At 56.9% G+C, this 15,414-nt stretch overlaps 1 protein-coding gene across 1 annotated transcript in view; it reads left to right on the top strand.

Moving 5' to 3' along the window:
* The window catches only part of TMEM63C (transmembrane protein 63C), a 59,859-nt gene extending 45,238 nt beyond the window's left edge, over positions 1 to 14,621 (top strand). Inside the window, exons 15-25 of the mRNA XM_037145249.2 lie at positions 1,334 to 1,456; positions 1,904 to 2,057; positions 3,175 to 3,281; positions 4,201 to 4,287; positions 4,811 to 4,876; positions 6,636 to 6,798; positions 7,036 to 7,141; positions 7,568 to 7,735; positions 9,371 to 9,480; positions 10,896 to 10,964; positions 13,554 to 14,621. Of these exons, the coding sequence (XP_037001144.2) occupies positions 1,334 to 1,456; positions 1,904 to 2,057; positions 3,175 to 3,281; positions 4,201 to 4,287; positions 4,811 to 4,876; positions 6,636 to 6,798; positions 7,036 to 7,141; positions 7,568 to 7,735; positions 9,371 to 9,480; positions 10,896 to 10,964; positions 13,554 to 13,754 (1,354 nt within the window). The 3' untranslated portion in view covers positions 13,755 to 14,621. The remainder of the gene's footprint in view (positions 1 to 1,333; positions 1,457 to 1,903; positions 2,058 to 3,174; positions 3,282 to 4,200; positions 4,288 to 4,810; positions 4,877 to 6,635; positions 6,799 to 7,035; positions 7,142 to 7,567; positions 7,736 to 9,370; positions 9,481 to 10,895; positions 10,965 to 13,553) is intronic.
* Positions 14,622 to 15,414: the final 793 nt, after the last annotated feature.

The following is a 15,414-nucleotide window of genomic DNA, read 5'->3' on the forward strand; positions in this document are numbered from 1 at the left end:
GTGAGTGCCCAGGCTCGCCCTGCCCAGCCCCGAGAGCGGGCCTCTGCTTCTCGGAGGCCACCCTCCTTCACCCTCATTTCAGCCGAGGGAAGGAGGAGAGAGCCCCCCTCCAGTTTGCCGCATCCTGGTCTGAGCTCCCACCCTCCATGTACTTCCTAGGCAGCCACCATCTCGCCTTCCTGAGCAGGGCTCTATCCCTTTTCCCAGTCCCCGCTGCCAGGCCCAGCCTGTCCCCAGAGACATCAGGCCCTGAGCTCCTCCTTCCCGTACGTCCTTGCTTCAGTATGAGGGGGCCAGAGTAGCCTTTGAACTCGTGGCCCCTGTTCTGGGACAAGAATGACATCCATTTTCTCTCTCCTCACACATCACCCCTCTCCTCACTGTCTCTCCTCTCCTGCTGTTGGCCTTCCCTCTGCCCCAGCCTCTGGCAGCCCTGCCTGGGTAGGGAGCGGATTGGGCCCACTCTGGAATGTTCTGGAAGGATCCTTAGATCCTTAGGACTGGGTCAAATGGAAGAGAGCCCCAGAATCAGCCTCCTGCGGCTCGTGGGCCCACCTCTCCCTGAGCAGCTGACCACGCCCACCCAGCCCTGCACAGGAAGAGGGGGGCAGCCTAGAATTTAGTTGCAAATAATGTGCAATTTTGCACATCGCGTACACTCTCAAATTTCTTATAGGTTAAACTTGGTCACTCATATCTTCCCCATCCAGCTCCCAGAGGGTTAAGAAGGGATAGATTTTCTAATTAGTGTGTGTTGTATAGAACGATGCACCTACGTGAGATGATACTTATTTTCTGTGACATCGTCACTCAGTAGAGCAGATGTGAGGTTGGATTAACAATGGACATGTGAATGAGGTCAAAGATGGGGGTCCGGGGCCAGCACGTGCCCCCCTTTGTGTCTTCAGGCACCTTAATTGGTATAGTGATCCTCGCAGTTGGGGTTATGCCCGTCACCACCTCACACAGCGCCAGGCACACAGCGCGCAGGCAGCGACAGCGGACATTGATATTTAGATGAGGGTGAGATACTCCCTGTCAGGCTCGGAGAAAGCGCAGGTCTGTGTGCTGTCGCTGCTGTTAAGGGTCTAAGACATTAACTGAGAACCATGTGCACTCCTCCCTCCCTGGTCAGTCCCTTCCTCTAATGCCCCTGTCCTCCTGCAACTAGACCCCAAGAACTGCCCACCTCCAAGGTCCTGGGAGACACACCCAAGGCTCCAAGGGGCCCCAGGAAGTGTACGAGCCCCCACCCGAGGAGCCCCGGCCCGGGACCTTTCCAAGCCTGTCCTACTCACCCCCAGACTTCTGTCCCCATCCCCCGTCTCCGCAGCATCCTGGAGGATTATAAGTACATCCAGTGTGGTGTGTACCCCCAACAGTCCTCGGTGACCACCGTCATCAGATCCTACCGCTGGAGGGTTACCCTTGCCCCACACCCCAAAGACATCGTTTGGTAAGCCCCCTCAGTCCTCCCCCTCTCCTGTGAGCTCCTCTGAGACTGAAGAAAGCAACAGGCAACGGGATGGGGGAAGGAACCTGGGCCTCTCCCCCGCCCACTTGCGGTCCCACTGGGTTGGACAGGTCCCCTCTCCATCAGCCGCTGCCCAGCCCCAAGCCCAGCCCCAGGCCCACCCCACCACAAGCGTGGAGGGCACCAGCCCTTGGGGAAAAGGTTTTTCCTGCAGAAAGAACTCACCTATTTGGGGAGCAAGGTTCACCCATGCCATGCATTCAGAGCTTTAGCAAATAGTGTGATTGAGGGAAGGTCTAGGTCCAAGGGGCTGAGTTAGACCAGGGCAGCCCGGGCCTGCCCCTGGCCTGCAGGAGACAGCATGTGGGCCCTGCCTGAGGTTTGGGGCCTGGGGTCCTAAGGGCGTCCCCTTCTCCCACCCCTCTCCAGGAAAAACCTGTCCATTCGCCGCTTCCACTGGTGGGCCCGCTTCATCACAATCAACACCTTCCTCTTCTTCCTCTTCTTCTTCCTCACCACACCTGCCATCATCATCAACACCTTCGACCTGTACAACGTCACTCGCCCCATCGAGAAGCTGCAGGTACTGCCTCTGCTCAGGCCAGGCACGGAGCTCTGGCGAGGGTGGAGTGGGGGGCCCGGGGGGACAGGGCTGCAGAGCCCACGTGGGAGAGGCGGCAGCAGTGTAGATGGTGGCATTGACTTTCCTTTGCTCCAAAGGGGATGGAGGCGGGTGGCTGCCCGTGTGGGACTGGGCCTGGAGAGCAGAGAGAGGCTGGAGGGACTGGAGGCAGGTTCTGGGTGCGTTTGTGGGGAGGGCGGTCCAGTTCATCATGGGTCCTGAGGGCTTCTTTCGATCAGCCACCCTGGCCTGAGAGGGTACAGAAGGGGCATCGGAGGGTGCGGCCAGTGGGACAGTACTATTCTCCCCACGTTTTCCAGAGCTGGGGTCCCCGTTTGTGGGGCAGGGTTGAGGGTGGGGAGGAGTGGGGTAAGTTCCGGCACGACCCTCTGGGAGAAGCAGGCCCCAGACCTGTTCTGAGTCCCTCACGTCGGGCACAGCCGGTGTGGGCTGGGAGCCCCGGGCCCTGCAGGAGCCACCGCTGGTGCCGAGGGAGGCTCTGCACCAACAGGGTCTGGAGGAGCCGACCGGCCCACTTCAGATTCTGTGACTCCGGGCCGTCGCCATGGCCCAGAAGGCCACTCTTTCTAGATTATCCTCATCCCTATTCCAGACACGCACACACGCTCCTGCCCCTGCCACCTTCACGACAGGCTCCAGGCAGGAGCTCCGCGGCTCTCCCTGGGGACTCTTCATTCACACCCTCTCCCCCTTCTCGCCACTTCTCACAGCATCACGTTAAAGACAGTGTCCTCTCTCTGGGGTACCAGACATGAGTGACAGCAGCTGGCTCTGGCCCAGGCTGACCCTGTAGGGACCTCAGCATAGGTCTGTGCCCCTGGGGGGTGCCACTTGCCTGGGGTTGTCAACCTCCACCCGCCCCCAGCCAGGCAGACCCCTGGCCACTGAGACAGGTGACAAAGGCCAGGCCTACTGTGCAGCTGCAGGGGAGCCTGGCCTGCTCGGGGACTGAGCTGGAGAAAAGGCCAGGCACGTGGGAGAAGCAGAGGTGGCTTAGAAGGAGAAGGGACCTTCTCGCACTGACGGCTCTCTGCCCTCCTCGGCTCCACCCCTCCAGAGCCCCATCGTGACCCAGTTCTTCCCCTCCCTGATGCTCTGGGCCTTTACAGTGATACTGCCTCTCGTCGTCTACCTCTCCACCTTCGTCGAGGCCCACTGGACCAGGTATGCTGGGGCCTCCCCTCCTGGGCCTCCTCTTCCCAGCTCTTCCCCTGCCAGCCCCCCACCACCCACCTGCCTGCTGTTCTGTCCTCCCACCCAGCCTAAGGAGTGGAGTTAGGTGCCTGGCACCATCCTGAAAGGGGAGCCTGGCTGGTTCCTGGGCCTCTGGCCTCAGGGATGCTGAGACAGGGCCACCCCATGAGGAACATGGGGCCCAAACCAGGTGTCTTTGGGCAGCTCCCTCCACCTCCAGCCGGGCACTGAGGGGAGGGAGCTGTGGGCAGAGGCACAGGCAGAGGGCGCGGACGAGAGGGCGAGGGCCAGACTTGTGCGGAGAATGTCAGGAAGGCTGCCAGGGCACGGCGGAGGAGCCCGTGCACGCAGACTGACTGTAGACCCCCCTCGAGTGCCCACCTTTCAGACGGTCAGGAACTGTCTCCCTTTGTTAGCCCTCACAGTTCTGTGGGGGCCAACTGGATACAAAGTGTTTATTGTATCCCGGAGCAGGTGGACCTGCTTTAGCCTGAGGGCTACGTGGGTCTCAAAAGCTATTTCCTGCACCAGTAGTTCCTACCAACCGTCCTACCGTAGGACAGCAAGCCAGGACGGCTGTCCTAACAAATCCCCTCTGGTCCCTCCTGTGGCCAAGAGCAGGGCTTATGTTAATTGTGGACACTCCAAAGGGATTCTGAGCATCCTCAGTAATGTCCCTTTAACAGACGTCAAGTTCAGGTTCCTTATGCCTCCCTTTCCAGGGCCCAGGGCAGACATGACAAGTTGATCATGCTGTTCTTTCCTGCTGCTATTAAATCAACTTTCTAGGCTACAGAGCAGCCTCTTTTTCTCCTCAGCCTGTAGATTTCCAGCCCTTGGCTCCTAGAATGTCTCACTCACGGATGAATCTTTCTTTGTTTCCTTCCAGGTCCAGTCAGAACCTGTTCGTAGTGCACAAGTGCTACATCTTCCTGGTGTTCATGGTGGTCATTCTGCCCTCCATGGGCCTGACCAGGTACCTCCCACCCTCGAGCTAGAACCTCTGCACCCAGATACTGTAGGTCGCCCTGTGGCCGCTATAAACCCATTCCTCAGCTGACAGTTCAGTGCCTGCCGTGAGCCTAGCACGTCCCAGGTGTCATGCTAACTCTAAGGTGTCAACCATGAATTCTGCCTTCAAAGAGCTTATCATGGAGCTGGGGTGACGAGCCAAGCCTGCCCCTAAGCTGGAGCCCAAGCTGGGGAAAACACAGCCAACACACAGCAGAAATTCAGAAGACAGAGAGAGAGAGCACTGTGGGAGAAATGGCTGGCGAAATTTTGCTAAGGAGGCGGCCTGGAGCTGAGAGGCCAGAGGGTTAGAGGCAGGAAGGCCCAGCATCAAAAGGAAAGGAGGCAACGTGGACTGGCCAGCTAGAATGTTCGGGTGCAGGAGTCTTTGGGGCTTGGGCAAGGGAAGCCAGTCCAAGAAGAACTGCACCCCAGGCCTGAGTTCATAAATTCATTAACTAAAGGGCCTGCCTTGTTCTTGCTTCCAGCCTGGACGTCTTTCTCCGCTGGCTCTTTGACATCTACTATCTGGAGGAGGCATCCATCAGGTTCCAGTGAGTACTCCCAGTGCACACGGGGCTTCGGCGCGTTCCCGCCGGGCGGGTGTGTGCGCCCTTCATTTGCGCAGACGGGAAGCATGAATGCGCGCAGACACTCTCACTAGGCAGCCTCCTACCCGTGCCGGCGCCACGGACTCCTTTGGCAGTCTGGTAAAGCCCAGGGACCCCTTCTGTGAAATTTTTTAAATAAATGTAGATTGACAGGAAATTGCCCCCCAAAAGTGTCCTGGGCACCCCTCATCCGGTGTCTCGCAGTGGTCATAATCTTGTATAACTTGTACAATATCAGAGCTAGAAAGCTGAAACAATTTGAAGGTCTTATTCAGGTTCTGCTGGTTTTATACAGACTCTGATTAGATATCTTCAAATACACAAAACACCTGGATTCCACTAATGATGCAGACATGTAGTTATCAAATATTTAAAAAGTCAAAGTTGTCACATGATCTCTGTAACACATTTAATAACAGGACAACCCGTTTTAAATGTAGCAAGCTAAAGTTACCTTTTATTGTTTTAAAGGCCTCAGTGTGAAAGCTGATGTTACTCAGGGGGAAGAAATCTTTGACAAGGCAGCAGGCAGGTCGCGCTGCACAGCCTGCCTGCCGGTTTCGATGTTTTTATGTTTAGGGTTACAAATGTTGAAAATCCCAGTTTTCAAAAGGTGTCATTTTGCAAATGACACGCAGGCATCCATAGCTTGCTCTGTAGAGCAAAAACCAGAATTCTCCAAGGCTCCTGCGCTTTCTGCAAACTGTAATTGTAACAAGTTGCATGTTTATTCCTAAGATGGACGAGTTCATCTTTGGCTATTTAATATCTCAGAGTTTCTATATGAGAAAGAAAAACATTGCGAGTCCGTGGCAGCTGGGCCACCATCAAGAGGGAACAGCAGTGGAAGGAGTCCTGAAATATGTCCAGGGCTCACTGACTTCTCTTGTCAAGGAAGTTGACAGAACCGGGGAGGGGGCCACTGGAAAGCAGGACAGGCCGGGGTCACCAGTGTGAGGACAGGCAGCGCGGCCTTTAGGTGGCTGAATGACTCTGAGGTGACGCTGGCTAGCGACATCAAATACACATCAGTAGAGAGGAACTTTTCAATCAGGTGTAGCTCAGTGACCTGTCAGGCAACTGGCATCACTTTGAAGTGGTGGTGAGCGCAGATGACATTGGAAGACGTTAGCAGTGACTGTGGTGTGACAGGACAGTACCTGACTTCCGTGGGGGACAGACCCACAGTGGCGTTGGCCATCCATGGCTGTGATTTTTTGTCCACACTCTTAATGGAAGGAAAATGCTAATTGCAGCTAGAGGTTAGTAGAAAGAAAGATGTAACTTTTTCATCATTCAAGGTCACTGATCCAACTCTCCTCACGGACGCTCCAGGGTCTGTGGGTCCATGTCACACAGCCTGAGTCAGATCAAGCCGGCACGAGTGTCTCCTAACACACCCACGCCCCGTGCAGACCATCCCCACCCCTGCTCTGACGGGCCCTTGTTCACTGGAACTGGGCTGGGAGCGCATGTGCATGAAACTTAGTTTCCCCGTTATGACGAGGCAACAGGCAGGTCACGTTGGACACCCACCAGCTCTGAGTTTGTTAGGGTTGCAAACGTTGAAAACCCTAGTTTTCAAATATGTAATCCCCACTCCTTGGCCCTTTCCTTTGTTCTCCCTCCCCCTCCCTCTCAACACCTCTGTCCTTTCTCTCTACCCCGACGTCTGCCACTGCCCACCCCTCTCCGCACCCAGGTGTGTGTTCCTGCCTGACAACGGCGCCTTCTTCGTCAACTACGTGATCACAGCCTCTTTGCTCGGCACGGGCATGGAGGTGATGCGCCTGGGGTCGCTGTTCCTCTATAGCACCCGCCTCTTCTTCTCCAGGTCGGAGCCAGAGAGAGTCCACATCAGAAGGGTGAGGTCTGAGCGCTTCCCGGAGCGCAGCGCTCCGAGTTCCGCAGGGAGGGGCCGGGGAGGGGGCTGCCTGGACACACCAAGTGTGGGAGGCATGGTGAGGGGGTGGGTGCTTCGTGGACTCTGGGGTTGGAAGCCAGGCTGCTGACCAGCTCCCAGAGGACGGATGAGGAGCCACAGGAGCAGCCCAGCAAAGGGGACCAGGCCACCTAAGGGCGACTCCTGTGTTCTGCCCTAGGACCAGGCCATAGACTTCCAGTACGGGCGAGAATACGCCTGGATGATGAACGTCTTCAGTGTGGTGATGGCATACAGCATCACCTGCCCCATCATTGTCCCTTTCGGTGAGTCATGCCTAAGGCACACCTGGGGCGGCACACCTGGGGCGGCACACCTGGGGCGGCACACCCTCAGACCGAAAGGAGGAGTTGAACCCACAACGTCAGGCCACGTCCTGGAGCAGGAGGAAACCTGGGAGCACCTGTCAGCAGGGTGGGAGGTGTCAGGGCCAAGGCCAGGTCGGGGGCTGAGGCCTCACGGCTATTTACATAGGTTGTTTGTCAAGTGAACGCATGAGCGGAAGACTCTTCACCAGCCTGGCAGAGTTCTAGTCCCACAGGTTGGCACCACAGTTGCCACAGCCTTTTCTTGGCCCACGTTGCTCGGACACACCTCGAATCTGACTTCTCAGTTCTGGGGGGCACTCTGGGACAGCGCAGGCCCCGGCCAGGGAGCAGCCACTGAGTGTGCCCCCACCTTCCGGCCGCCAGGGTTGCTGTACCTGTTCATGAAGCACGTCTCAGACCGCTACAACATGTACTACTCCTACGCGCCCACCAAGCTCAACGAGCAGATCCACATGGCCGCCGTCAACCAGGCCGTCTTTGCGCCGCTGCTGGGCCTATTCTGGATGCTCTTCTTCTCCATCCTCCGATTAGGTACGTACCGGCCTGCCCGGCCATCCCACCTCTGCCCGCCCCCACTACTGCTCCGTTAGAACAGAAAAGGCCGAGAGGACCAAGTTGAACACCGTTCAGCCGGGTGTCTTCTCTAGTCCCAGGGGCTTGTATTAGAGCCCATTTGAAGATGAGGGGAAGGCTTGGACCCTCCAAATCCTGCACATTCTGGGGTACCACCCTCAGGGCAGGAAGCATCGTATTCCTTCATTCTCACTGCGGGCTGGCAGGAAATAAGATGTCAGCTTGCAGGGTCGGTTCCCTCTGGGACATGCCCTCCGGGAACCTTTGCAGTGCCTGGTCTCTCGAGCTGCCGGAAACCTGGAGGAGGATTCAGAGTCTGCCCCCGCAGCTCGCGTTTTCCCTGCTCTTGGCAGCTGCTGTCCCTGTCCCCACCGGTTAGACACTGGAAATCCCTCTGAGGCAAGACGCACACACTGACCGCCCACTGTTCTCCCTGCCCTGTACTGTGTTCCGCCTCCTCTAACACTGGCCTTCCCTCGGGGACACTTGACCTTGACCTTCCTGATGGCACTGAGCAGGGAAGGTCCATACTCTCTTGCTCTCCCTGTCACAGGGGCACCTGTAAGCACTCAGGCCTCGGGCACCTTGGTGCGTCATCTGTGTACGGCCACCCCCAGCTTCTCCCCCCCCTGGCCTTACCCTCCACCTCGAAGATTTCACTTTTTATGGTGTCTTTTCTAAGCGTAAAGGACAAACCGTTTATTATCAAAAAAAAAAAAAGAAAGATGAGCATTTGCGTCATTGGAAGCTCGAGGTGGTTGCTCCCAGACCTCACTCCGTGCACATGTTTTGTTTTTGTTTCTTTACTTTGGGGATGGGGGGGGTGGCAAAGCAGAAGGGAGTTTATTGGTTTATTGCTGCTTTTCCAATTGTGAAACTCGTTTTGTAACATGGATTCTGTGTGAGCACGTTTCGATCCCATGGCCCAATTCACCTGTCTCAGTTTTAGTCAGTTCTCCACTGCTGGACAGCGAGGTGGTTTACCTTTTTTGCTATTATCAAAACACAATTATAAGCATTGTCACACAGTAATGGCGTAAAGACCGATTTCTAATATTGACCTAGTTAGAAAGTGCTACCCTAAAAATGTTACCAAATATCACCAAGCAAAACAAAAACGGCAGCCTCGGGATGGTGTCTCAGTGCCGTTAGCTCAGTGCCGCCCGGCTGCGCGTGGACACCGGCAACGGGAGGTGTGGGCCGAGGTCGTGCGTGGGGCAGTGGCACAAACGAGTGACTCAATGCCACTTCACAGGGACTGTGATGTGGGAGGCAATTCATGGGTGGAGAAGGACGTGTTTAATGGACACTTTAACGGATACTTAAGTGAATTAATTTTTTCCAGTGGAATCCACAAGATGCCCAATTCTAAGCTGGTCATGTAGCACGCAGGGACGATGTCACTGTGTCAGGCCATCGATGCCAGCTGTTAGGAAGGTAGTTGGGCAAAGGCCTCTCTGCCCCAGGCTTGAAGCCCCTGCAGAGGTGCCGAGTGGGCCCCAGGCGTCTGTCAGTCCGGGACCATCTCAGCCAGGGGACCCCTGCCCACGCTCCAGTCCTCAGGCACCAGGCCCCTCTTCTTCCTCTTGGCAGGGTCGCTCCACAGCATCACCATCTTCTCCCTGTCCACCCTCATCATCTCCATGGTAATTGCCCTCGTGGGCATTCTTCTGGGGAAGTTTCAGAACACACGCAGCCACGAGGTGAGTTGCCAGCCTGCCTTTCCTCCACTGCATCTCCCTGGTCCCTGGGGGACAGAGCCTGAGGACACCCTCCTGGCCTGGGCACCCACAGCACCACATGGACAAATGGTTCTTGCCTCTCATCATGGGATGTACCGATTCAGTGTGTGTGTGTGTGTGTGTGTGTGCCTCTTGCACTGGCCCCGACACTGCTCCCCTCACAAGTGGGGACATCTGGAAGACAGCTGTCCTCTCCTCTCCCCTCTGACACCCCCCACAGTGGGAGCCTATTCAGCCACTGAACTGCGAGCACCATTCCAAGGGATGGAGAGAGGGCTGGGGGGTGGGGTGGAGTAAAGGACAGTGACCTGGGCCAGGGGGCATTGTTGTCACTTGTAGGAGTTCTGGGGTTTTGACTTGAGGCTGTCTGGAGGGGGGCCCGGCTCTCTGGGCCCCAGGGCACTTTCTGCTCTTCGCTGGTGGGGCCCAGCCTACTCCTTAGAGAAGGGCGCCGACCCGTGCCCGCCGCGAGCCGGGCCAGCACTGTCGCCTGCTGTAGGCCAGCACTGCCGCAGTGAGGCGTCTGTGTAGGCGCACGGGAAGGACTTCCAGTGGACTAAAGCGTTATCTTCCACGGTTACACATTCGTTTTCTACTGGTTCACACTGATTTATTTTTCCAGTTATAGCGACTGGCACAGTTATCTGTTTATAATAGTGAAGTGTTTCCCCTTTAAATGGACTTATGTAAAGTAAAGAAAGTAACTTGATCTGAAGTACTGTCACCCAGCTGAGTCAGAGCAGGGAGCCTCTTTGAAGAGAATCCTCTGGCTTCAGGTGCCGGTGCCGTCTCTGGGACCCTGTGCTGTCCCTGGGACCCTGTGCTGTCCCTGGGACCCTGGGCCCAGGCCCCCACTGCCCCCCTCCCCGGCCCCTCCTCGTGCCCTGGCCCAAGCGCCCCCTGGAGAAGTGGCAGAGTGCATGGTGCCTCGGGCTCCGCCCTCTCACTGCAACGGCGCCACTGACCTGGCTGTCCACGTGCCGGCTCCGGGGAAGGAAGGTGGCAGGGGACCGAGACCGTAGTGGTTCAGGACTCGTTCCAGACAGAGAGGGAAACCCTGGGAGGAGAAGAAAGAGTTGGCGTCAAGGCATTTCTTCGACTCCAAGAAGGATTTTCTTGGAGCCCGGGCCCCACACCTGCTTACTTTCCGCCATTAGGGTCCTCGGGAACGGAGCATTCTGGGAGGGTCACCCCAGCACCCCAGTCCTCTCTCTGTCCCCTGGGCTGCAGTCCTGGAAAAACAGAAGATCGGCTGATTACAAAGGGAGCCACAGGCCCGGGCCCAGGGGCCAGCCTTACCCAGACGTGGGGAGAGAGGGGGCGAAGGGCAGATATGCCCACTCTGTGACCCTCTGTGTTTCTCCCCACCACTGCAGCTGGAGGAGGAGATGGAGACCGTGTTCGACATGGAGCCAAGCAGCACCTCCTCCACGCCCACCTCCCTTGTGAGTCAGTGCTTTCACCCTGGGGGGCAGGTGGGGGGTGCCCACAGGGGGCGGGCCACTCCAGCAGCATTGCGGGGGCACCAGCAATTAGCGCCCGCCCCGGGTGTTGGGGAAGATTTGGGACTTGGCCCAGGTCCGATTGCTGACGCAGCAGGACTTGGCCCAGGTCCGATTGCTGCCGTGGTCCTGGATGAAGATTTGGGAAGATAGAAGATCCAAGTTTAACTCAAGAGTCCCTAGAAGGCACTCAGAGAGGAAGAGAAAGGTCAGGGAGAACCCAGCCACAGCGAGCTCAGTCGTGTAGACGCAGGGATGCACTGGGGCTCAGCCTCAGGACCGAAGGCTGCCTCCGAGGGGCACAGGTGCGCAGACAGGGCTGCAGGGAGCTGTTGGAGGTCTGGACTGAATGGAAGGCCTGGGGCGGCGCCAGATGAGTGCACCCATCGTCACCTGGAGAGACGAGGCCAGACTCAGACGCAGGGGCCCAGCAGGCTGGGCACTGGCTCCCACACCGCGGCGCAGCCTAGAGGGGAACGAGCCCTCACCCACATCCCAGCCACAAGTGTGGGTGCAGAGCCACCCAAGCTGGGTGCTGGAGGGACACTGCAGAGGGCACTCAGGGAAGGCTTCCCGGAGGAGGGAACATCCGATCCAACTCCAGGAATGGACGTTGGTGTTGCCAAGTGGAGTAGGGTTTGGAAAAGCAGAGTGGGCGGCGGGGCCCAGCGGGGAGCAGGCCCGGCGGTGGCGGCAGGTGGGCGAGAGCACGGAGATGCAGCCGTGCTGAGCCCCGCCACTCTCCCTCCTGGCCTTTATGATTCGCCCACACAGGAAGGGTTTTATCCTTATTTGACAGCAGGAGAAACTGAGGCTCAAAAAGGCCCGTGAGTTTAGACCCCAGACAGGCAAGCGGCAGAGCCAAGTGGGAACTGGGTTTGCCTCTAAAGCTTGAGCTCCAAACAAATAACTGGAACTGATTTTTTAATCTTTTAATATTGCAACAGTGGTATGTGAATAGCATGAAAATTATGGGGGAAACCAATAAGTAAAAATAAGAAAATAAAGCCCTAACTGGTATGGGTCAGTAGATTGAGCACTGTCCTGTGAACTGGAGGGTCACCAGTTCGATTCCCAGTCTAGGGCACATGCCTGGGCTGCAGGCCAGGCCCCCAGTTGAGGGCGTGTGAGAGGCAGCCAATCGATGTTTCTCACCCTCTCTTTCTCCCTCCTTCCCCCCCTCTCTAAAAATAAATAAAGTCCTTAAACATAAGAAAATAAAAAGTCCATAGTTTCACCACCCAGAAATGATGAATGGTACCCAAGTTATATTCTCACGTATATAATTTTTGCTAAAATGAAATGTTTACAACCCTCATTTTTTGTTGACCATCGCCATCTTTCCATATAAATTGTTACAGCTTCAAATACCCGGTCCGCATTCAGGTTGCTCTCAGTATTTCAGAAATATCTTTCACAGCTTGTCCGAAACAAGCTCCAACCTGGTCTCTGTGCCCCGTTAACCTGGCACCTGTGCGTGCCCCCCTGATGCTGGCTCCGTCTTTTTTTAGTGCTCATGGGAGAGACCAAGCCAGTAATCCCACAGAATGTGCCAGCCTCTGGGTTTTTCTGGCTGTTTCTTCATGGCGGGTTCCACTATGTCCTGCATCTCCAAAAAATGAGAAATTCAAGTCCAAGGCTTGAGAGACTCAAGTTCAACACTAGGTTAGAACACGTTACAGGTCATGCTGTGCCTCCAAGAGATGTGCAATATCCCGTTTGTTCCCGTTAGTGAAAGTAACATGGCAACCCGAGCAGGAGGGTGACAGCTGGCTCCTTCCATCGTCCAGTTATGATTTTCCCCCTTCCGGCCAGAAGGTCGTCTGGGGGGTTTACTTGGGTGTTATGCAACGGTTAGGTTCTTCGGTGAGGCTCTTTGATTTCACTGAAGTGAGTTACCACAAAAAAGGTTTAAGTCTCTCCCTTTAATTACCTATTTTCAAAATAAGGGCTCGGTTTAAAAGCCACTTCAGAGGAGAACAGACAGCGCTGTGCCTAGTTTTCCCTGAGTGTCTCCGTCCTGCTGCCCTCCCGGGTGGTCCTGGGACTTGCCAGGACTTGCCAGGTCACATGACCAAGACCGCAGATAGTCCTCTCGGTCTCAAATCCTGATTCGCAGGCCAAGCAGCTACACAGCGGAGGGAAGTGTGGATGTGACTCGGAGGCCGAGTTAGGAAGTGCACTAGCTCAGGAGTGGGGGGAGGGTCTCCCCAGACTCCAGCCCAGGGGACCCTCGATGTCATTTCCCCCGGGTTCAGCCCGGCCTGGAACCAAGAGTGAATGGCACGTGTGCCGAAGGAACAGTGCCCAGAGGTTAGGAGACCTGCACTAACTGGCGCTGGGAGCTCGCAGGTGCTCACTAAATGAGCAACAGCAGCTGCGCAGGTGGGATGGCCAGGCCTCGGGCTGAGGAAGGGCCCATGGCTTAGAGGGGCAGACTGTCTGGGGCATAGGGCATAAGGGGGAAGGGGATGTCCAGGGCCTTGCCCCAAATGTGACCTCGCCCTGATCTCCCTTCTCTGTCCTGAGCAGATGTACGTGGCCACTGTGCTGCAAGAGCCAGAGATGAACCTGACTCCAGCCTCTTCCCCTGCCCAGCACACCTACGGCACCATGAACAGAGAGCCAGAAGAGGAAGAAGAAGAGAGCACTGTGAGGGGCTTCGCAAGGGAGCTGGACTCGGCCCAGTTCCAGGAAGGCCTGGAACTGCAGGGCCAGAGCCAGTACCACTGACCAGGACCCGAGGCCTCCCCCTGGCGACTCCAGCCGGGAGTGGCGGCCATGGGAGGGCCAGGCACGGAGAGGCGAGGGGGCGGCCTGGACCTCCACCACGTCCTGCAGACTTTGGAAAGGCCTGACAAAGACGTCTGCTGACCCGGCCTTTGGCCGAGTAAAGGCCCCAGCCTGCCAGCCAGCCAGAATGGGAGGTGCTGGGCAGTGCACAGGGACCCCCGGATGGAAAGGAGGATTCCGGCCAGCACCACGTCTTGGGAGAGGTGGCTGAAGCCCGGGGCACAGAGACTCAAGGCTGGGGGACCTACCTGGGGTCAAGATGGAGAAATGTGTGTATAAGGGAAGAGGCAGAAAGAAGCCCAGGAAAGACTCTCCAGGGTCTCTGCACCCTTCCACCAGCTGCCCCGTCAAGGAATTCCTGCTGCCGCTATTGCCCCTGCCCCACCCCCACTCCTGGCCTATCCCTGCCCCGCAGTCTATGGAAGCGAAGGTGTGTAGGCTGGGCCTCATCAACACCACGCAGGTGATTGCCTCATCCAGGTGCCCTGCATGGGGAACTATAAAGAGGAAGTTCTGCACCTACTGGAGCAAGGGGCCGCTGAGAGCCTAGACCTGAGAGGAGGTGACTGAGGCCCTTCCTATTCCTCTGGCCTGTGACAGATGTCCCCAGGGGCGGCAGAGTAGAGACCCTTCTCCTTGCCATGCCTGTAAGGGGAGCTGGGACACAATCCCTTGGGGCTCATTAAATGGGACCTGTGTGCATTTTGATGAAAGCAAACCTCGGCTGTTACTATAAGGTGGGATGGGCAGAGGCAGAATTCATGGACCAAGTGAATTCATGGAATTCTCTACTCCCCAAATGTTGCATGATGGGAAACCAGATACACCTACCCAAGCCCCAGGGCCTAATGAGGTTCCGGAACCCCAAGGCCAAGGATGTGGCCACTGCGAGCTGCTTCTGCCTCATACCCACTGAGTACACAGGTCCCCAGTGTGGCCAAGGTGGGCCCCAGCTTAGGGTAAGGGATCCGTGCTTCCAGCTGAAGGCACTGGCCATTCCCAGCCCTCCAGGTAGGGCCCTTCCTCTACTCTCAGACTGAAGACCACATCTCCACAGTGGTCCTGGTGATGCCCTGCGAGGGGTGGGGTTGGGGTGTGGCTGTGTCTGCCACAGAGAAGCCCTTTCTGGCAGAGTAAGCCCTACCAGAGCTGCCCCGTCCTGAGTCCTGGAACCACGTCCTGAGCCGAAACAGTGCTGCAGACACCCAGCACCTTTGCCCCAGGTGGAGGGAGGCAGGCCTGTGCCTCAGGGGACATCTGGACTGCCAGGCAGTCCAGCAGAGGAGGACACAGCGAAGGGCCACTGGGGCCTCCGTGGACCGGGACGAGCCAAGTTGTGTGGGGTCTGCAGGCTCTCGAGCTCTCCTGAACTCCTTCCTCCAAAGTGGGGGGTCAAACTCCTTTTCACTGGGAGCCACAGCAGCTTCACAGTTGCCTTCAAAGGGCTGAATGCAATTTTAGGACTGTATGCATGTAACGACTCCTTAACTGTTAAGCGAGAGCTTGGTGCTGCTGCCAGGTCGAAACAAGGTCCCAGGCCGGATAAAACAAGGTGGAGGGCCGGATTCGGCCCCCGGGCCTTGTGTTTGCCACCTGTGCT

The sequence above is a fragment of the Artibeus jamaicensis genome, unplaced genomic scaffold (assembly GCF_021234435.1).
Source record: "Artibeus jamaicensis isolate MK-2021 breed Jamaican fruit bat unplaced genomic scaffold, CSHL_Jam_final contig_851, whole genome shotgun sequence".
Lineage (NCBI taxonomy): Eukaryota > Metazoa > Chordata > Mammalia > Chiroptera > Phyllostomidae > Artibeus > Artibeus jamaicensis.